At 37.1% G+C, this 24286-nt stretch overlaps 1 protein-coding gene across 12 annotated transcripts in view; it reads right to left on the bottom strand.

Moving 5' to 3' along the window:
* The window catches only part of SYNRG (synergin gamma), a 79453-nt gene that overhangs the window by 53942 nt on the left and 1225 nt on the right, over positions 1 to 24286 (bottom strand). For 9 of the 12 annotated variants that reach the window (XR_003610275.2, XR_003610276.2, XM_028109148.2 and 6 more), the window contains exons 2-6: positions 19378 to 19418; positions 15708 to 15829; positions 1781 to 1911; positions 888 to 993; positions 242 to 353 (exon numbers count right to left, since the gene is read on the bottom strand). Coding sequence is in view for 10 of the 12 variants with exons in the window: in XM_028109148.2 (XP_027964949.1) it covers positions 242 to 353; positions 888 to 993; positions 1781 to 1911; positions 15708 to 15829; positions 19378 to 19418 (512 nt within the window). In the remaining 2 variants the exon portion in view is untranslated. The remainder of the gene's footprint in view (positions 1 to 241; positions 354 to 887; positions 994 to 1780; positions 1912 to 15707; positions 15830 to 19377; positions 19419 to 24286) is intronic. The other 3 variants (XM_028109144.2, XM_028109141.2, XM_028109150.2) reach the window with 1 other exon arrangement.

Here is a 24286-nt window from a genome sequence, read left to right on the forward strand (position 1 = left end):
CAATTTTATGCCAGCAGTAATATATGCCAGCAGAAAAGAGTACTTGGTTGGCTGAATGATTCACCAACTCTTCATCTATTAATGAAATGTTATTCTTAACCCCTTATAAATTTTAAAACATCCAAATCTTTACTCAGCTTGAAGGATGAAATGAGCACTGACTCTCCACACACACATAATGGTCAATTAAACACACAGGAAATCACCTTCCAATGAAAGAAAAATTTTAAATTAAAATTACCTGGTTTCTTAGGGTGTGATGCTGGAGTAGGGTGCATCTTAGCATCTCTGGAAAATCCATCCAAGTTTCCTTTTATGGCTTCCAAAGCATCATCTCTACTCTTCTCTCCTGTCTAAGAGACAACAGATATATGGATATATCTTCACTTATGGCTTACTTCATCCTAGATCCTCCCAAATTAGAAGTATAGATATTGGTCTGTTTTCAATATTTTTACCACATACTTCAGATAGGGAATTCTCCAAGTCAGAAAAACACTGGTAAGTGTATACGTATACCAAAGGCATAAAATGACACTCTATAAAACACAAAAATATTAAAGGGTTCATTTATAAATACTTCAGGACACAAATGATATTAAGTATCCTATATTAACTAGTATTAAAACCAATTATTAATCTTCCCAAGAAAGGATCACAAACATACCAATGGTATTAAAAAAGAGTTGAAAAAATGATGGCTGATATCTCATTCCGTTCAATAATACAGTGTCTTACAGGAAAAGAAGAATTCTTCACTTTTAGACTCAGACCCAAATGAATCAACCACAGCCTGAGCTTGGGCTGGTGCCCAAGTGACAGAATCCACTGAATGAGTGAGAGGCACATGCAGGGTGTATGTGGGCTGTGGTGGTGGAATATATTACCTTAGGTTTCACGCTACTCAGAAGTCTGAGCTTTTGCTTCTGCTCTTCAAACTGGCGTCTTTTTCTTTCTTCTTCTAAGAGCTTCTGTTGCTGTTCAAATCGTTTTCTGAAGGAAAAACAATCTAGTAAAGAACTATCTTCAGAGATTATCAACTGTGTTATATTCATATTTCTAATAGTTTCAGCAATATCACCTTACACTTCTAGAACTAAAAACCTCACTGCTAATTATATCTGATTTTTTTATGACAATACTATTTCCCCATTAATTCCAAAATAAATGAAATGAGTCAACTGTGTTATATTCATACTTCTAATAGTTTTGGCAATTATCACCTTACATTTCTAGAACTAAAAACCTCACTGCTAATTAGATCTAATTTTCTTATGACAATACTATTTCCTCATTAATTTCAAAATATATGAAACGAGTCCAAAAAAAGATTTACCTAAATTATACACATGAATTTACTTCTTGTCTAATTTGCAAGAGAAAAAGACAATCTTTTGCATTCAAAAATAATCCCAAAAAACAAAGGTAGACAAAAAGGAAACTCTGACTTGGGAAGACAGTGTTGTACAGGAGAAAGAGCAATGTTTGGGGGCATCAGGAGGCCTACATTTGGGTCCAGGCTTTGCTAGTAACTGTGTGACCTGGACTGACAAGTCACTTCATCCTCTGAACCGCACTTTCCCTAAATGTAAAATTACAGGGTTGAAGTAGAGGATCCGTAAGGTCCATTCTTGCTTAAAACTTATATATAATAATGTATTGCAAGTATCTTAAAGGCAACACGACTGTACTGGCTTCAAATCTGCATTAAAAAACATTTGACCATTCTTAAAATAGCAGCTATCATGTGTCTTTATGCTTGACTCCTGAGGTCTCTTACTGCTGCTCTTCAGCAAACTGCTTCTGCATGTCTGGAGTGTACTGTGGGCCCGGAGGACGCATTCCCAGGAAAGGTGTTTGTCCCAGGTAAGGCATTCCTGGTGCTGGCATTGGTCCCATTGGTATCCCTGCCTGAAAGAAACAAAGGCTTAAAAAACAAAATTCCTCCTTTTATTATTTTTTTAATTTTTTAAAAAGATTTTATTTATTTATTTGAGAGACAGAGAGAGCACAAGACGGGGGAGGCTCAGAGGGAGAAGCAGACTCCCCAATGAGCAGGGAGCCCGATGCGGACTCGATCCTGGGACTCCAGGATCGTGACCCGAGCCAAAGGCAGCCACTGAACCAACTGAGCCACCCAGGCACCCCACAATTCCTCCTTTTAATTGTTACAAAGAAAAAATATGACTTCCATAAATTCTTAATATATTAATGAACTATATGATGATTTTTTAAAATAATAGAGTAAAAAAATAAAGGCTAAAAATGGAAATCTCCCCTTACTATCTCACCTCTTTCATTTCCTTGTCTTAGAGGTGACCACTGCTAACAGTCTGAGGGCGTGTGTGCATGGAAGCACACACGGGGTATATGCTGGTGAGCTCGCTAACCCATACTCCTTGAAAAGAGGTATCATATCTTACATGTCTTTGTATTTCCAGCAACAGATTAGAGCCTGGCATATGGTAGTTAATCCAAAAATGAGATTAAACATGCTTTTCCAATAAGTATGATAGGATAATGAATATTTTGATGTTTATTATCACAGACATGATATCCAAACTTTTACAGAAAGTAAAATGTATTTAATCAGCAATAAATGATATAGCAACACCGCAGTATAAAGTTTATTCAAGCGTCCAGAAGAATAGTATTACACAATAGATAATCACAAAATCTAATGTTAATAATGATGAGGAGGACACTGATAATGATGATAATGGCTAATTTACACTGAGTGGAAATTCTACTCCTCAGCCTTCTCCCTGAAAGGCTTCCCTTCTGTTCCCTAACTGAAACCTGGTTGTCCCCAAAAGCACTCTCTCATCTGGAGACTGCTGCTTCTCTCCCACATTTCCTGCAAAGAAGGGGAATATTCCTCCTTGCTTCTTCTAAACCTTTTATCCTCTCTCTTCCTTCAAAAACCTGAATACATGCATCCAGCTACTTCAGTTGCCCAAATTGCCTAGTCCATTATTCCAGGATGGCTACTTTCAGTTACAGAGGATGAAGGATGTGTTTGTAATGAAGTGTAACTCCCCTAACCTTATACAAACTTGGTTAATGTAAACTACCAAATTTAAATTACTTTAAGGTAAAGATTAGATTCACACTCTGGGAATTAATATAGTCAGATTTTTATCACTTCTTTTTTTTCTTTTTTTAAAGATTTTTTACTTTTTAAGTAATCTCTATACCCAAGAGGCTGGAACTCACAACCCCAAGATCAAGTCACATGCTCCACTGACTGAGCCAGCCACGTGCCCCTCAGCAATTCATTTTTAATGAAGTTTGTTTTTTTAACAAGACTAAGATCCATTACTATTATAATAGTAATAATAATAACTAATAATAACTATTATTCCTCATTTTACAGATGAGGAAATTAAAGTACAAAATATTTAACGACCTTACTTATTGCTGGTAAGTGGCAGAACCAGTATTAGAACCAGGCAGCGTCTGGTTCCAAAGTCCATGTTCTCCACCATTAGGCCATGCTGCCTCTCCAATTACCAACAATTACCACAGATTTAGACTTAAAAACAATTTTAATGTGTTCTGTTGTGTGTCTATTCACATGCTCAGTCATATACCTGCTTAATGAATAGCAGCAGCTTGGGAGGCTTATGAATGGTTTTAGGACCTTAGAAGGGGAATTACAAATAATTCATATTGCTTAATTACTAACACGTTCTATTCTAAATCTTGGGTGAGGGTGGCAATGTATACTTACTTTTAGTCATAGTGTGGTTCTCTTGCTGCTAAAAATTAGCACTGTAGTCCTAGGATTACATTTATTTTTTCCAGCTCTATTTAAATATAATAACTTAATCAATTCCCTATTTTTTTCCAGCTTTACTCAGATATAGCTGACATAACACTGTAATTCTAAGGTATGCAACCTGTTGATGTGATACATATTGCAAAATGATTACTAACACAGCATTAACACTTCCATCATGTCACATAATCACCATTTCTTTCTTGTGGTGAGGGATTAAGTTCCTTTTTAAATTGACTTAGTTTACCCGAGGCACATAAAATGCAAAAAAACCCACTCAACTCATATAGGCCAAAAGACCAGATATTCCACAAAAAATAATAAAGAATGAAAGAAGGAGGGGCACCTGAGTGGCTCAGTCATTAAGCGTCTGCCTTCAGCTCAGGTCATGATCCCGAGGTCCTGAGATCGAGCCCCACGTCAGGCTCCCTGCTCAGCAGGAAGCCTGCTTCTCCCTCTCCCACTCCCCCTGCTTGTGTTCTCTCTCACTTGCTGTATCTCTCTCTCTCTGTCAAAATAAATAAATAAAATCTTAAAAAAAAAAATGAAAGAAGGAAAGGCATTATTATGCACATTGCCTTCCTATTTACAAAATTCTGTTCTTCAAGAAGAATCAAACTTGCTAAATGATATTTTGCCTTTCTCCTACTACTGAAAAGTTAGTTTATACACTTTTACAGTTTTTTAATACATTCTTTTGAAATCTAGATACACCAAAAGGTTAAAAAATACTAATCTTTAGTTATATACTGGGTGGATGACATGACAAAAGAAATAACTCAGAAATCTGAGATATATCCCATAAACTGCTAAAAACACTAAAGATAAAGAAGTTCACTCCCTAGATGACGAATACTGAAGGCTACTAAAGATTTGAGTAACTGGAGAGATACGACAGACTAAAAAAGTAAAAATATCAATTTCAATCAAAATCCCAACAAATTTTACATGGAATTTGACAAGCTTATCTTAAAATTTATACTGAAGAGGAAAGAATCACGAAGAGCTAAAATTCTTTAAAAGAAGAACTAAGAAGATCACACTAGCAGATATCAAGGCTTATCTTAGGCTAGAAAAATTAGGAGACTAAGATAGTTACTGATGCAGGGATAGACAGAAATAGCAATGGGATAAATAGAAGAGCTCAGAAACTAATCCAAAGCATATAAAGAAATTAGATAGTATAGGAGTAATCTTAGAAATCAATGAGCAAAGAATAGGATATTGATAAATGATTTGGAGACAATTGGCTACTCAAATGGAAAATAATAAAATTAGAACTTCAGACTCACACTGATACCAAAGAACAATTCCAGATAGGTTTAATAAGAAAATATAGGAGAATAACATTATGATCTCAGAGTAGGACTATGTCTGAGACACAAAACTCAAAACCATAAAAGAAATTATTTATCCATCTGACTTAACTTTTACAACACAGGACACCACCACCAAAATTAAAAGACAAACCGAAGTTTAGGAGGAGATACTGGCAACACAAATAACCACAAAGGCAAGACTCCAGAATATACAATGAACTCTTAGAAATCAATAACACTGGAACAAATAGCAAAAAATTGGAGCAACTTAAATGTCCATCAACAGATGTATATATACTCATGCACTGGAACACTACACAGCAGCTATATGAACAAACTTGGCTTCACTCTATAACAGGGATAAATCTAGGGGAGAAACAATGTCAAATAAAAAAATCAAAACAGAAGGGTACAAAACCTAAAAAATATATAATGTCCATGAATATTCAAACATGTAAAATAGTAGAAGTATAAGAATACATATGAAAACAATAAGCACTGATTTCTTGATAGTGATAACCATCTCTGGGGAAGTAGAAGAATGGAACTGTAACTGTTTTGTTCAATTCTTTTAAAAATATGAAGCAAATATGGTATGTTAAAATTGGATGAAAGGATATGAATATCGGGCGCCTGGGTGGCTCAGTTGGTTAAGCAACTGCCTTCGGCTCAGGTCATGATCCTGGAGTCCCGGGATCGAGTCCCACATCGGGCTCCCTGCTCAGCAGGGAGTTTGCTTCTCCCTCTGACCCTCTCCCCTCTCATGCTCTCTCTCTATCTCATTCTCTCTCTCAAATAAATAAATAAAATCTTTAAAAAAAAAAAAAAAAAGGATATGAATAGCTTCATAGAAAATCCTGAGGAATCTACAAAAAAAATTCCTACAATAAGTGAGTTCACCCAAATTGCAGGTTACAAAACAAACATACCCAGATCAATGATTTCTATATACTAGCAATGAACAGGACACTGAAATAAAAACTACAAGGCCATTTACAATTACTCAAAAGAATGAAATGCCTGGATGTAAATCTAACAAAACATTTAAAGCACTTATATGCTGAAAACTATACAATGCGGATGACAGAAATCAAAGACCTAAATAAATGGGGAGACATATCATGCTCACATATTGCAAGAATTCACATATTAAAAATGTCAATTTCCCCCAAATTGATAAAAAGGTAATTAATAATTCCTATCAAAACTCCAGTAAGACTTTTCATATAGACATTATTCTAAAACTTATATGGAAAGATAAAAGAACTAGAATAGTTAAAATAATTTTGAAAAGAATAACATGGGAAGACTTGTCATATAGCCACAGATATTTAGTCAGTAATCAAAATCTTCCAACAAGAAAAGTCCTGCACCTGATGACTTTGCTGGTGAATTCTACCAAACATTAAAAAAATAATAATAATAAACAACTTGGAGTCCATGAAAACCTTAAAAATTTGTACATCAAGAAACACTATCCACAGAGTAAAAGGGGAGCCCACAGAATGGAAGAAAATATTTGCAAATCATACATCTGATAAGGGATTAATATCTAAAACATATAGAGAACTCTTACAATTCAACAACAAAAAACTCAATTCCAAAATGGACAGGAGACTTCAATAAACATTTCTCCAAAGAAGATATACAAATGGCCAATAACCACATGAGAAGATACTCAACTTCATTAGAGAAATGCAAATCAAAACTACAATGAGATACTACCTCACACCCATTAAAACAGCTACTACCAAAAAAAAAAAAAAAAAACAGGGGGCACCTGGCTGGCTCAATTGGTAGAGCATGCAACTCTTGATCTCAGGTCATGAGTTCAAGCCCCATGTTGGGTGTACAGCTTACTTAAGAAAACAAAAGTAAAAACAAAAACAGAATGGGGGTAGTTTGGGGAAGATGGCAGAGCAGGAGGATCCTGAGCTCACCTCCTCCCATGGACACAATGAGACAGGAACTACATCTATGTGACTAACTCTGAAAACAACCTGAAGACTGGCAGAATAGACCTTCCACAGCTAATTATAGAGAGAACGCCACAACAAAAAGGGTAGGAGGGGAGCTAAATGAAATGGAGATAAGCAATATGCCTGATAAAGAGTTCAAAGTAATGGTCACAAAGATACTCACTCGGCTTGAGAAAACAGTAGAGGATCTCAGTGAGACCATCAACAAAGAGATAGAAAATATTAAAAAGAACCAGTCAGGGCTAAAGAATTCAATAACTAAAATTTAAAAATACACTAGGGGGAATCAACAACAGATTAGAGGAAGCACAAGAATGGATCAGCAATCTGGAAGACAGCTTAATGAAATGCAACCAAGCTGAAGAGCAACAACAAAAAGAGTAATAATAAATGAGAACAGGTTAAGGAAACTCTGCAATATCACCAAGCATAACAACATTCACTTTACAGGGATCCCAGAAGAAGATACAGAGGAGGGGGCAGAAAACATATTTAAAGAAATAATAGCTGAAAACTGCCCTCATCTGGGGAAGGAAACAGACATCCAGATCAGGAATCAGAGAGTCCCCAACAAGATGAACCCAAGGAAGTCCAAATCAAGACACACAATAATTAAAAAGAGGTGATAAAGGGAGAATTTTAAAAGCAGCAAAAGAAAACAGTTATATACAAGAGAAACCCCATAAAACTATTAGCTCATTTTTCAGGAGACACTTTGCAGGCCAGAAAGCAGTGGCATGATATATTCAAAGTGCTGAAAGAAAAAATCCTGCAAACAAGAATCCTCTACCGTGTAAGGTTATCATGAATAATATGAGATAAAGAGTTTCCCAAACATACAAAAGCTAAAGGAGTGGGGCGCCTGGGTGGCTCAGTCATCAAGCGTCTGCGTTCGGCTCAGGTCGTGATCCCAGGGTCCTGGGATCAAGCCCCGCATCGGGCTCCCTGCTCCCACGGAGAGCCTGCTTCTCCCTCTCCCACTCCCCCTGCTGTGTTCCCTCTCTCGTTGTGTCTCTCTCTGTCAAATAAATAAATAAAACCTTTAAAAAAAAAAAAAGTTAAAGGAGTTTATCACTAAACCAGCCTTACAAGAAATGTTAAAGGGAATTCTTTGGCAAGAAAAAGTCATAATCAGGAGTAAGAAAATGATGAAAGGAAAAAAATTTCACAGGTAAATGCAAATATGTAATAAAAGTAGTGATTAATCACTTATAAAACCAGCATGGAGGTTAAAGCAAAAAAGCAGTAAAACCAATTATATCTATAAAAATCAGCCAAGTGACTTGCAAAATAGAAGGATGTAAAGTATGACATCATATACATAAAATATGGGGGCAGGGGGTAAAAATTTAGCTATTAGAATGAGTTCAGACTTAAGCGACCATCAACTTAATAGACTGCTACATGCATTAAGATGTTATGAATGAACCTAATGGTAAGTACAAATCAAAAACCTGTAATAGATACAAAAAAGTAAAGAGAGAGGAATTCAAACATAATACTAAAGGAAGCCATCAAACCACAAGGAAAGACAGCAAGGAACAAAAAAGAATGACGAAAACAACAATAAAGAAGTAACAAAATGGTAATAAGTACATGATTATCAATAATTACTTTATTTAAAAGATCTGTTTTCATTTTTTTTTTTTTAAAGTAAGCTCTATGTCCAAAGTAGGGCTCAAACTCATGACCCAGAGATCAAGAGTTGCATGCTTTACTGACTGAGCCAGCCAGGTGCTCCTCAATAATTAAATGTAAATGGATTAAATGTTCAAATCAAAAGACACAGGGTGACTGGATGGATAAAAAACAAGACCCACCTATATGCTGCCTACAAAACACTTGCTTCAGAGCTAAAGACACGTGCAGATTGAAAGTAATAAGGGATGTAAAAACATTTACCATGCAAATGGAAGTCAAAAGGAAGCTAGGGTAGCAATACTTACATCAGACAAAATAGACATTAAAACAGACTATAACAAGAGACAAAAGGACAACAAGAGGACATAACAATTATCAATATCTATACACCCAACATAGGATACATACATAAAGCAAATATTAACAGGCATAAAGAGAAAAATTGACAGTAATACAACAACAGTAAGAGACTTTAACACTCAACTTACATCAATGGAGAGATCATGTTTGAATGACACAGCAGATCAGATGGACCTAAGATATATTCAGACCATTCCACCCCAAAACAGTGGACTACACATTCTTTTCAAGTGCACATGCAACATTCTCCATGATAGATGACATCTTAGTCCACAAGTCTCAATAAATTTTAAAAAACTGAAATCATATTACGCGTTTTTTCCAACCACAACAGGATGAAACTAGAAATCAACCACAAGAAAATATCTGGAAAGAACACAAATAACATGCTACTAAACAATGAATGGGTCAACCAAGAAATCAAAGAGGAAATCTCAAAATATATGGAGACAAATGAAAATGAAAATACAATGGTCCAAAATCTTTGAGATGCAACAAAAGCTGTTCTATGAGGGAAGATTATAACAATACAGTCCTATCTCAGAAAAATCTCAAATAAAGAATCTAATCTTACACCTGAAGGAACTAGGAAAAACAAACAAACAAACAAAAACACACACACAAAAAACAAAGCCCAAAGCCAGTAGAAGGAAATAATAAAGATTGCAGGAGTAAATGAAATAGACTATAAAAAAAAAAAAAAAGAACAGATCAATGATACCAGGAGTTGGTTCTTTGTTTTTTTTTTTTGTTTGTTTTTTTAAAGACTTTCTTTATCTGACAGAGAGAGAAACAGCGAGAGAGGGAACACAAGCAGGGGGAGTGGGAACGGAAGAAGCAGGCTTCCCGCTGAGCAGGGAGCCCGATGCGGGGCTCGATCCCAGGACCCTGGGATCATGACCTGAGCCGAAGGCAGTCGCTTAACCAACTGAGCCACCCAGGTGCCCCAGGAGTTGGTTCTTCGTAAAGAAAAACAAAATTGATAAACCTTTAGCCAGACTCAAGAAAAAAAGGATTCAAATAAGTAAAACCAGAAATGAAGGAGAAATAACAAATACCACAGAAATACAAAAGATTATAAGAGAATACAATGAAAAATTATATACCAACAAACTGGACAACCCAGAAGAAATGGATAAATTCCTAGGAATATGTAATATTCCAAAACTGAATGAGGAAGAAATAGAAAATCTGAACACACTGATAGCAATGAAACTGAATCAATAATCAAAAAATTCCCAAAAAACATGGGCACCTGGGTGGCTCAGTCGTTAAGCATCTGCCTTCAGCTCTGGTCATGATCCCAGGGTCCTGGGATCGAGTCCCACATCGGGCTCCCTGCTCAGCGGGAAGCCTGCTTCTCCCTCTCCCACTCCCCCTGCTTGTGTTCCTGCTCTCGCTGTCTCTCTCTGTCAAATAAATAAGATCTTTTAAAAAAAAAAAAAATTCCCAAAAAACAAAAGTCCAGGACCAGATGCTTTCATAGGCGAATTCTACCAAACATTTAAAGAAAAGTTAATGGGGGCGCCTGGGTGGCTCAGTCGTTAAGCGTCTGCCTTCGGCTCAGGTCATGATCCTGGAGTCCCGGGATCGAGCCCCGCATCAGGCTCCCTACTCAGTGGGAAGCCTGCTTCTCCCTCTCCCACTCCCCCTGCTTGTGTTCTCTCTCGTTTGCTGTGTCTCTCTCTCTGTCAAAATAAATAAATAAAATAAAAAAAAATAAAGAAAAGTTAATGCCTAGTCTTCTCAAACTAGTCCAAAAAATAGCATAGGAATGAAAGCTTCCAAATTCATTCTACAAGGCCAGCATTATTACCCTCATACCAAAACCAGACAGACACTACAAAAAAAGAAAACTATAGGCCAGTATCACTGAGAAATATAGATGTAAAAATCCTCAACAAAATATCAGCAAACCAAATCCAACAATACATTAAAAAAAATCATTCACCATATCAAGTGGGATTTATTTTAGGGATGCAAGGGTGGGTGGCTCAATATTTGCAATCAGCATTGATATATCACATTAACAAGAGAAAGGATAAGAACTGTGTGATAATTTCAGTAGATGTGGGCAAAGGACTTGACAAAATACAATATCCATTCATGATTAAAAACTCAACAAAATGGGTTTAGAGGGAACATACCTCAATACAGTAAAAGCTGTATATAAAAAACAAACAGCTAACATTATACTCAATAGTGAAAAACTGAGAGCTTTTCCTCTAACACTAGGAACAAGACAAGGATATCCATTCTCACCACTTTAATTCAACATAGTACTGGAAGTCTTAGCCACAGCCATCAGACAAGAAAAAGAAATAAAAGGCATCCTAAATGATAAGGAAGTAAAACTGTCAGTATTTGCAGATGACATGATACTATAAGTAGGAAACCCTAAAGACTACCAAAAGACTATCAGAATTGATAAATGAATTTAGTAAAGTTTCAGGATACAAAATTAATAAACAGAAATCTGTTGCATTTCTATACACTAATAATGGAAGTAGCAGAAAGAGAAATTAAGAAAACAATCCCATTTATAATTACACTAAAAGTCATAAAATACCTAGGAATAAATTGAACCAAGGAGTCAAAAGACCTCTACTCTGAAAACTATAAGATATTGATGAAAGAGACTGAAGATGACACAAATGGAAAGACAGTTCATGCTCATGGACTGGAAGAATTAATATTGTTAAAATATTCATATTACCCAAAGCAACCTACAGATTCAATGCAATCCCTATCAAAATACCAACAACATTTTTTACAGAACTAGAACAAATAATACTAAAATTTGTATGGAATCACAAAAGAGCTTGAATAGCCAAAGCAATCTTGAGAAAGCTGGAGGTTATCACCATCCCAGATTTCAAGATATACTACAAAGCTGTAGTAATCAAAACAATATGGTACTGGGGCGCCTGGCTGGTTCAGTTGGTTAAGTGTCTGCCTTCTGCTCAGGTCATGATCTCAGGGTCCTGGGATCGAGCTTGGCATCAGGCTCCCTGCTCAGTGCGGAGTCCGCTTCTTCCTCTCCCTCTGCCCTTCTCCCTGCTCATGCTCTCTTTCTCTCAATCTCTCTCAAATAAATGAAATCTAAAAAAAAAAAAAAAAAAAACCCCAACAATATGGTATTGGCACAAAAATAAGGACACACAGATCAATGGAAGAGGATAGAGAGCCTAGAAATAAATCCACACTTATATGGTCAATTAATCTACAATAAAAGAGAGGCAAGAACATACAATGGGGAAGAAGACAGCCTCTTCAACTAATGGTGCTAGGAAAACTGGACAACTACATGCAAAATAATGAAATTGGGCCACTTTCTTATACCATACACAAAAATAAACTCAAAATTAAAGACCTAAATGTGAGACCTGAAATTATAAAACTCCTAGAAGAAAACACAGGCTGTAATTTCTTTGACATTGGCCATAGAAACATTTTTCTAGATATGTCTCCTCAGACAAGGGAAACAAAAGCAAAATTAAACTATTGGGACTACACCAAAATAAAATGCTTGTGCACAGCAAAGGAAATCATCAACAAAACAAAAAGGCAACCTACTGAATGGGAGAAGGTATTTGTAAATAATGTATTCAATAAGGGGTTAATATCCAAAATAATTCAATATTTATCTATCTATTCAATATATATAATTCAACACCAAAAACACAAACAAGGTGATTAAAGATGGGACCTGAATAGACATTTTTCCAAGGAAGACATCAGATGGCCAAAAGACACATGAAAAGATGCTCAATATCACTCATCATCACGGAAATGCAAATCAAAATTACAAAGATAACACCTCACACCAGTCAGAATGGCTAAAGTAAAAAACACAAGAAATAACAAGTGTTGGCAAGGATGTGGAGAAAAAGGAACCCTCATGCATCTTTGGTGGAATTCAAACTGCTACAGTCACTGGAAAACAGTATGGAGGGTCCTCAAAAAATTAAAAATAGAATTACATATGATCCAGTAATTCCACTACTAGGTATTTACCCAAAGAAAATGAAAACACAGGGCACCTGGGTGGCTCAGTCAGTTAAGCGTCTGCCTTCAGCTCAGGTCATCATCTCGAGGTCCTGTGATTGAGCTGCACATCAGGCTCCCTGCTCAGTGGGGAGTCTGCTTCTCCCTCTCCCTCTGCCCACAACTCATGCTCTCCCTCTCAAATAAATAAATAAAATCTTTAACAACAAAAAAAAAGAAAACGAAAACACTATGTACTATGTTTATTGCTGCATTATTTATAATAGCCAAGATGTGGAAACAAACCAAGTGTCTATGAAAAGATGAATGGCTAAAGAAGATGTGCCATATATATACATATATATAATGGAGTATGACTCAGCCATAAAAAAGAATGAGATCTTGCCATTTGCCATGACACAGTGAAATAAGTCACTCAGAGAAAGACAAACACTATATGATTTCACTCATATGTGGAATTTAAGAAACAAAACAAGGGAACCGAAAAAAGAGAGAGAGAGAAAGAGAGAAACCAAGAAACAAACTCTTGAGAGAACTAGTGTGTGCCAGATGGAGGTGGATGGAAGGGGGGGTGAAAAAAAGGGGATCAAGAGTATACTTATCTTGATGAGCACTGAGTAATATATAGAATTGGTTAATCATTATATTGTACACCTGAAACTAATATAACACTGTATATTAACTATACTTCAATAAACAACAACAACATTGCATTCTATGGTAGACTGTTTCCAGCTATTTGCTGTCTTTACTCAAAGATTATACATTCCTATGTGATGTGCATTCTTCCTGGTATATTCTTCCCCTACTGCTGTTTGTTTTGACCACATTACTTTGGTGAGTAGAAGTAACTGATAAATGCCACCTCTGAGAGGAAGCTTTAAAAGTTGTAACAGTGTTTGTCCATCTCTTTTCCTTATGTCAAGAGTCTGGGATGTCCCAGGTAAGGGTCTCAGGATAAAGAGAACATGGATCGGAGTCACAGCCAACCCACAAAGGACATGTATCACAAATGAAAAAATAAACTTTTGTTTTTCTAAGTCAGAGATTTTGGGATTGCTATTTATGTAACATAGCAAAAGCTGAGTAACATGGATTTAAAACCTACAAAAGCTCAATTTAGTCCCATTTCTTCTTTTACTGGCAATGAATAAAGAATGATTCTGGAAGTTCTCCCAAATCTTTACACACAACACAGAAACTTTATTTGCTTAAATGGCTTCAACATGACAATAGTTTCAACTTAAATTCTGATTGTAAATGCTGAATATTACGTATTTCTAAATTATATACGTGTTACTATACTAATATATTTGTATACATGATAAAACACACATAGAAAATTTTAAATAATTAGCAAAAACAAAATATATGCCATTATAATATTTATTAACAGTATGGAAAGTCTTGGTTCTGGCTTATTTGTGAATGAATAGATTTATTTATTCATTTTAAAGAGACGGTGTGGGGGGAGGGGCAGAGGGAGAGGGGGGAGGGGGAGAGAGGGGAGAGAGGGGGGAGAGGGGGGAGAGGGGGTGGAGGGAGGGGGGAGGGGGAGAGAGAGAGAAAGTGAGAGTGAGTCTCAAGCTCATTCCGTGTTGAGCATGGAGCCCAACATAGGGCTGGATTCCACGACTCAGATCATGACCTGAGCAGAAACCAAGAGTTGGACGCTTAACCAAATGCACCAAGATGCCCCCAATATGTTTATTTTAAAAAAAAAAAAAATTACCGTAACACTTTGGATTCAGCCATTCAAAGACCTGATTCCTGGATTCAGTTTACTTGGCTACTTGGTTTAAATGGATATCATAGCTAAAGAAGACAATTTACAAAGACAGAGAGATCCAAAATGGAAGAAGCCCATCTTAGGCAGTGCTTACTAAATCGTGATACTATCAATTTCATTCACCAATTCTAAAATTAAAATGTAACATTATTTGCTTTAATCAGTCAACATCTCACCTGCTCTAACTACATCAGCCTTTTAATGATTCTCCTTCTATCTACTTTTCCCTCCTCTCTCCCTCCAATCCTTCTCTAGTCAGCAGTCAGGATGATCTTTTTGAAATACAAATCTGACTGTGTCATTCCACTGCTTTAAACTATTCAACTGAGACAGAATTCAATGTATTAATTTGGATAAAACAGACTTATTCGAGACTTAGGTTCAAATCCTGGCTTCCTATGCTCTTTAAGCATCCTCACAAAGCTGCAGATTCCTTCTCAGAAAAATGGAGACACTACCTCTTTAAAAAGTTATGGGGATTACATATTTCAATATAAAGAAGGCTCTAAGTCTTCCAAACAATGACACTGCTCCTTTCATGAGAACAATGTTACTTCTAACAATGCTTCTTCATGGCATCAGGTCCCTGAACTTTCCAAGATGTCATTCTAAAATTCTTCTAAGCCAGAAATCAAATATAGTCACCACCAGATTTTCCTTACATGATTTATCTTCCCCCATTCTTATGAACATTATTCTATTTTGAAGGAAGCCACCTAAGATGCAGACATTTCCAAATATAATATTAAGCTCCTGGTACGTAACTCTTAGTATGTAACACATAACAACAAACAATAACTTTGTAAACAATTGGTTAAAGAGGCAAGTACCTGCATGGCAATAGGTCCTTGGGACATTTGAGAACTATAATTCATTCCTAGCATGCCTTGCATATTAGGCTGCATGACAGAGACCATAGGAAATCCTTGCTGCTGCATTGGCATCAGTCCTGCTGAAAAACAAAGGTGTCATTAAAGTCAATGTATTTATTTTTTATTAAAAAAAAATTTTTTTGAGAGAGTGTGTGTGTGCACGCGAGCTTGGGAGGGGCAGAGGGATGGAGAAAATCCCAAGCAGGCTCCACACCCAGCACAGAGCCCAACACGGAGCTTGATCTGACGACCCCAAGATCACGACCAGAGCCATAATCAAGAATCAGATGCTTAACCAACTGAGCCACCCAGGTGCCCCTAAAGTCAATGTATTTTAAAGTTTATTTTCTTAAAACCATAAGTACATGAAGGACTTGTTACCTGGGAGGCAGCACAGTTTAGTGGAAAAAGCACAGGCCGTGGAGACAGACAGACCTGAGTATGAATTCCACTTCCATCAGTTACTTAGCTATGTGATCTTGGGCAAGTTATAAAACTTCATTTGTAAAGTGAAGATAATAATAACTTTTCTACAGAATTTTTGTGCAACTTAAAAAATGGACAGGATAGCCTAATTGTGATACTTGGCCTTCAAGATGGACCCCAGCAATCTCCGCCTCTTGGTACTCATTCCCTTGTCATTCCTCCCACACTGAATAGGGCTAACCAGTATAACCGATAGAATATAGTGGAAATGACCGTGTATAACTTCCAAGGCTGCTTCCTTGCTCTCTTCCATCACTTGCTCCGGAGAAAGCTACTGCCACATGGTAAGAATACTCAAGGTCCTATGAAGAATCCATATGGCATGGAACTGGAACCCTCTTGCCAAAAGGCAGCACAAATTTGTCATCTGTATGAGTGAGCCATCTTGGAAACAGATCACCCAGCCCTAACTAACCTTAAGATGCTTACAGCCCTGGTTGACATCTTTACTGCAATCTCTTTGGTCCTGAGCCAAAACCACCCAGTGAAGCCATTCCCAGATACCTGATCTGTGGATACAATGTGAAATAATAAAATGTGTATTTTTTAAGTTTTGGAGTACTTTTTTATGCAGCAGCATGTAACTATACAATAACATATATACTAATAGCATGAACTGTGGATGCCAATAAGAAATGTCACTTAGTACCTTTGGGACTTGCTTAACTTCTGTGCCTGTTTCCTTTTTTTTTTTTTTTAAGATTTTATTTATTTATTTGACACAGAGAGACACAGCGAGAGAGGGAACACGAGCAGGGGGAGCGGAAGAGGGAGAAGCAGGCTTCCAGTGGAGCAGGGAGCCCGATGCGGGACTGGAGCCTGATGCGGGACTGGAGCCTGATGCGGGGCTCGATCCCAGGATCCTGGGATCATGACCTGAGCCAAAGGCAGACACTTAACAACTGAGCCACCCTGGTGCCCCTGTGCCTCAGTTTCTTTTTTTTTTTTTTTAAGATTTTATTTATTTATTTGACACAGAGAGAGAGACAGCTAGAGAGGGAACACAAGCAGGGGGAGCAGGAGAGGGAGAAGCAGGCTCCTGGCTGAGCAGGGAGCCCGATGCGGGGCTCGATCCCAGGACTCTGGGATCATGACCTGAGCCGAAGGCAGACGCTTAATGACTGAGCCACCCAGGCACCCCTGTGCCTCAGTTTCTTATCTGTCAAACGGTTTAATACCTAATATGCTTGAAGAAATGGTATTCCTCTTCTCTTTCCTTAAATGAATAGTTAATATAACATTTACCACTAAATAGCCATCAGCATGGAAAGTATATAATGCAATGGCAGGAGAACTATCATGAAAACATGATTTAGAGTAAAAGAACTCCCAAACTTTTCCAATGAAGTATTCCCAAGAGTGGAGAAGACTAAAGATATATACCTTTGGGAATTTAATAAACACTAAGTGCCTACTATATTTTAGGCACAGTTCTAGAGAGTTGGTATACAACTGTGAACAAAACAAAATCCCTACATGGCCTGAACACAAATTTCAACTTAATTTTGCACTTTATTACATCTATGTTGGTTCTACTATAAGGAGCTTTTAATCAAATTTTGATTTAAAAAAATTAAAAGTCTGGTAAAGTATACCACGTTTACCTTGTGAGTTCTGTGTACCTTAAAGGTTATTTATACACAGTTTAATTTCAGAAGCATGAACATCCATATTTACAGGTAACATTATTAGTGGCATTCATTTATTCATTCAATCATTTATTCAAACATTTGAGGGCCTACTCCTTGTCAGGCACCATTCTAGGGACACGGTAGTCTACAAAACCAGGTCCTTACCCGGATGGAACTTACATGTTTTCCCTCTTGACCCTTTGGACCTAAAATTTTGTTCATTTGGATTAGTTTTATTTAATTCTTGAATGGGTAACTCAGGTATTTGGTACAACATTTAAAGGCATGAAAGTATGCACAGTGAAAACTCTCATCTCTCTCTTGTTTCCTGTTTACCTACTCATGATCTTGTGGTTACTCTTGTTGTCAGGTTCTTGTATATGCTTTCAGAAATAATCCATGCATAATTTAAAGCCTTGTAATGATCAAAAAGTCCACACTAACAGACTTTGTAAAAAGAAAAAAATCTCAAAAACAATTCCAAATTCCAGAAGAAAAAATATCAGGCAAACTTTTGGGCTCTCTTCTTGCTCTAAATGCAGATTTTTACTTGAAAGTTTTATAAAAATGCAAAATCTTGAGCCACAATAATGAATAATTCTGTAACGCCTTCCTAAAGAAAAGGATCTCAAACCATTTGGTCTAAATCTGGGACACATCTAATTACAGACAGCTTAAATAATGCATAAATGTCAGCACAATGAAAATAATACAACTGACCCTTGGAAAAATTTACTTGAAACTCAACCTCCATCACTGATTACAAATGGAGACAAAGTCAGTATGAGCCAGTGACCACCTGCTACTGAGCCACTCTTTATCTTTCATCTCTATTGGTGACCTGGGAGTCTCTGTTTCTCTAGCAATTCCACCATAAGCAATCAACACTGGCTTTCTGAGAAGGGACAGTTTTCAGAAGCAGATTGGTATGTGTCAGGGTGTGAGCAGAAAGAAGAGAAAGGCAGACACATTCTTTCTTCAATGTTGTGTCCCAGTGGCACAGTGGCATTGAGTCAAGATTGTATCCCTTCACTACAGTTGCCCTAAAGACACAGCTAGAAGTGATACTGGTAGGCCCTCGTCTGAAACAGAAGGGATATACCCAGTAAAGAAACTGAAAAGAATAAAACTGAGACTTAAGAAATAATTTATACTGTATCAGAATATATGCTCTCTTACATACATAAGACCAAATCATATAGAGAAAACATGGTAGTATAAAATAATTAAAGGGTTCAACAAACACCCACAGAGACCCTATAATTTTCTATCAGTACGCTGGGTGCTGCAGATACTGACAAGCATAAGGCAGACATAGCTTCTGCCCTTTGGAGCTAACAATCTAGAATTACACAATTTTTGAGAAATTTTAAGAATAGCTGGCATATATATAGGTTTAAGACTGCAAGAAAATTTTACTCTATTTAGCAGCAACAAGACTTTTTTATCCACTTAATTCCCAAGTTCAGAAACATGAAAGTGAAAAGTTTAAAACTTCAGCTTTCACATACCTTGAGGGGGTCTCATTCCACCTGCAACAGGGAACATGAAGCTGAGAACAGAACAAAAACATATCAGGATTATTTAATATATACAATGATTTCAAATAAAACATGTAATTTTTTACATAAACAAAAGAAGTGTAAACAGGGTCCTGCCATTTGTTCTATAGTACAATACTGAATATCAATACAGACTGAACTTCCATAGGATGCATGACAGCATGTTAGCAAAGGGAGAAAATTTTTTAACTAGACAACAAAAGACCTTGAAACTAGTCCTGGTCCTGTCACTGAGTGGCTTCTCTAGATTCCAATTTATCCATCCATAATACGAGAAGGCTGGATTAGATTCAATTCAGCGAACATTTATTGAGTACCTACTACATGGAGGAATTGAAGCAGCTCACGGTCTTGTTGAAGACATGCATGCAAGCAACTAACTCTAATATCGGACAGAACGTGCTAAGTGCTGGGAGAGGTCCAAAATACTAACAGAGATGAAAAGAAAAAGATTAATTCGATGGGTTACAGCTCACGGAGTTTTGTGAAGGTATCTTTTAAGCTGAACCTCAAAGAGAGTCAAACTACAGTTTGAGAGAAAGCTCTGAGGCCAGAGCTATGTGTTTAGAGAAATGATTTAAGGTTGGATATAGGATTAGAGAAGCAGACTGTGGAGGACCTTTGAATTTCCTTTCAATACTATATGAAGGCAGAGATTATTAATTGTGGTAAAATACACATCACAAAATTTTACCATTTTAACCAGTTTTAAGTGTATAGTTTGTAGCATTAAGTTCACTCATGATGTTGTACCACTATCACCACGATCCATTTCCAGAACTTTTTCATCATCCCTAATAAAGACTCTATACCCATTAAACAATAACTCCGCATCACTCCCTCCCCCAACCCCTGGTGGTCACTACTTTTTGTCTCTATGAATTTGCCTATTCTAGCTACCTCAGATTAAGTAGAATCATACGAGATAAGTGTCCTTTCTGTATGTGGCTTATTTCACTTAACATAATGTTTTCAAGATTCATCCATGTTGTAGCAGGTATCAGCATTTCTTTCCTTGTTATGGCTGAATAATACTCCATTTTATGTACATACCACATTTTGTTTATCTACTCATCTGTTGATGGACACTTGGGTTGTTTCTATCTTTTGGCTATTGTGAGTAATGCTGCTAAGAACATTGGTGTACGAGTATCTGTTTGAGTCCTCCCTGTCAATTCTTTTGGAGAGAGAGAGAGATGTGTGTGTGTGTGTGTGTGTGTGTTCCCTCTCTCACTGTCTCTCTCTGTCAAATAAATACAATCTTTTTTTTTTTAAAGATTGTATTTATTTGACAGAGAGAGAGCACAAGCAGGAGGAACTGCAGAGGGAGAGAGAAAAGCAGGCTCCCCGCTGAGCAGGGAGCCCGATGAAGGGCTCCATCCCAGGACCCTGGGATCATGACCTGAGCCGAAGGCAGACCCTTAATGACTGAGCCACCCAGGCTCCCCTAGCGAGGCTCTTTTAAATAAAGGTAAAAAAAAAATTAAATTATGCCCTGGTTATGAATGAAATAGCTAAGGCAATGTGCATATATAGGGAGAAGACACCAAAGGGCAACTTGGAGAATTCTTATGGTGAAAACTGAGTAAGGAATGGCCACTGAAAACCAAGGGAGTTAGTTATAATTGAGTGATAACTAAGGAAGGACCACATTTCAGAAAGGAAGTAGTTACCAGTATCTAATGCTTTAGAAAAGGTGATCAGAATGAGGATTAACAAAAAAAGCTCACTGCTTCTGAAAATGCTCATCTCTGAGTAAACAGTGTCAAGAGGAAGAGAAACTCTTGGACCCGTACAGAGAAAGGTTTAGGACAGAAAAGATATACTTACTAACTGATAAAACAAAGTTTCTGAGGGAATGAGATTAACAAAGGAAGGTAGCAAAAAGGATCTGCTTTGAAAAGGAAGAGAAACTTCTTTCTATAAGACTGGAGGGAAAGAAAATGGGAAAATTCAAGGAAGAAAAAGTCTGAGTGGGAAAGACTCAATTTGGGAGTCAAAGTATCTGAAGAGGGTTTTGAATAATCTTTAAGGAATCTAGTGAAATCCAGGAATTATATGCCAAATTTGTGTGTCCTTGCATTTTTCTGTTGTATAACACCCTCTTCCCAGGAAAAAGGCTAAAAACCAAATTTAGAGTCTTTTAGCTCTAAAATATTTTTAATTAAAAATAATTGTGTAAAGTGGTTTACAAAGTTCTAGTTGGATATCCATCTGGTTATATGTGATTTATAGCTTTGTAGAGGATTTGAACTGTTAGCAAATTCTACTGCCGACAAGCACGCCCACACCCAAAGAGAGGCTTGAATAGTGAACAGCTTTTCTGAACTGCACACAAGATATATTAGTTAAGCTGTGTGTTACCTGGATAAGATGTTTAAAATGCAAGTCGAAATTTGGTAGTATCACTTTTTTAAAAAGCTACTCACACATACTAAGATTTATAAACTTAGAACCAATGCATTTAAGTAATCAACTTGTCAAGACTTCTCCAAATCAGACTTAAAGATTACAATTACCAATACGGCTTAGCGGCTAAGTAAAAACCTGAAACTCAAGTTATATTTTCTTTTTTCCAGTTCAGCCATAAATTAACTGTAAAGTTCTATGCAAACCCCTTCACCACCCTGTCCTGTTTCCCTCTGTCAAACGACAACACAAGAACTGCAAGTTTGCCAAGGTCCCAACTAAGATAACCAAATAGACAGGAATAAATGTATAGGATGTATAAAGGTTACCTTGAAAACCAATTAAAAACTAAATTAAGAACAGTACTGACAAACATGACTTACTCCAGTAATTATTTAGCAACCCAAACTCTTTAGTGACCTATGTACTATTCATCTGATTCTCTGGAATGTTTAGACAACTAACATCAACATGCTTCAAGACTGGTTAGACAAGCAGCTAAGACGCTGATAAGACAGCAAAAGTTTGGCAAAAAAACAAAAAAACCTCAAAACCCAAAAACTGGGCAGCAAGATGACCAACAATTTAATTTCAAAGGTAAAACCACTATTTATTACCAATACCTGAGTATGAAAGCAGAACCAGGAGGTCTACTTGCCACACGCCTGTCCCATTCATCCTTCCCTTTCAGTTACCTTTGCTACTAACCTTCCCTTGGCAGGCATGGACTCCAACAAAACCTCCTAAAGCACCTCTCCGCCTCCAGACTCTCAAACTCCTAATACAGCTCCTAGAGCACAGGTGAGGTGCATCTTCTTAAAGGACCATTTGATGAGGCCACTCCTGGGATTAAAACTACGTAATGATTCCCCCTTAAGTTGAATTTCCTTCCTTTATATCCATGGCCCCCTCCAGTTTTAGCACAACTTTTTCAGTTTTAGCTCACAAAACTCATCTCCCATTTAGTGCCACAATCCATCTGGCCTTATCTGCTGTTCCCTTAGTGTTCAGTAGGCCTGCTTATTTCTTATGACAATCCCTTGACCCCTTCCTCTTCCTCCAAATGGGGCCCAGCTGAAATACCTCCTTTGCTTTCAATGCAGTTTGAATCCACAAATATTTACAGAATGTTTTCTATGTTACAATGTACTAGAAGCAGTGGAAGATGAAAAGATGAGGAAGTCCTTAAGGAGCTTGTAAAAGAGAAGGAAAAACATAGACAAGCTCACAAACGATAATATCCCAGAAGGATACAGACTAATCAAGATCTTTCAATTCTTTTCTCTCCACTGTTTTTTTTTTTTTTTTTTTTAATTATACTTCCCATCTCTTGGGTAACTTTTGTCCTCTATATAACTCTACCATTTATTCTAAAGTAGCCCAACCAGGATACCAATCAAAAGTAGGCTAATGTTAATGAAGTTGGAAAATGTCATTGATTTTTGTTTGGGTCTCAGAACAGAAACAAGTATCTAAGAAATATGGTACCTTATAGTTCCTGGATTTTCTCCACTAGAAGCTGAGAAAGATTGCCTGGCTCTTTTTCTTTTCCCTTAAAATATACTTAGGCTATCATAATGTTAATTTCCTTATAAAATAACTTTAGCCCTCACCACTGCTCTCTAAAAACTGTAATATTCTTTTCTTATTGAGCATACAGCTTTTCGGCCTCAGAAAGTTTCCAATATATGGAAACTTACCATACATTTTGCAAGGTAAGGAACATTTAAGCCACTTTTCTCTCCCATGTATCCTCTAGAGTTTTATTTTTATTTTTTAAAGATTTTATTTGTCAGGGCAAGCACACAAGCAGGGGGAGCGGGAGGCAGAGGGAGCGGGAGGCAGAGGGAGAAGCAGGCTCCTGCAGAGAGGAGAGCCTAATGCGGGACTGGATCCCAAGACACTGGGATCATGACCTGAGCCGAAGGCAGCTACTAACCGACTGAGCCACCCAGGCGTCCCTCTCCTCTAGAGTTTTAGAATTCGATGTTACTCCAACCACTTTTTATAGATGAAAGAAATTTTAAAATCAATCTAACCTCTATCACAATTCAGGCCATACTTATTTTTAAAAATGAGTGTTCGTGGACTAGTGACATTGAAACACTATAAACTAAGGGGAATGATCCACTCAACTTTCTGCACGTGGTCCTCCCCACACACAAAAAACAGAAACCAAACAACCAAAAGAAAACCCATAGGCCTAAAATACCAAATTTATATTTTTTCAGAACTTAGTGCCATGATTAATCATATACTTGGTCAAATTAATGCCACTCAAGAACATTTTAGGAACTGTCATCACATACAGAAAATAGATTACATATTTGTCTTCTGCAGCCAGAAACTGACATACCAAGTATTCATGAAAGACTCTAATGAAACAGCGTAGATTGGAAAACAGAAGAAAACAGTTTTAAACCTAAAGTAAAAGAGGTGTTGAGGAAAT

This window comes from Eumetopias jubatus, unplaced genomic scaffold, assembly GCF_037043125.1.
Source record: "Eumetopias jubatus isolate StellerSeaLion01/CBP00866 unplaced genomic scaffold, mEumJub1_p1.0 scaffold_10, whole genome shotgun sequence".
NCBI lineage: Eukaryota > Metazoa > Chordata > Mammalia > Carnivora > Otariidae > Eumetopias > Eumetopias jubatus.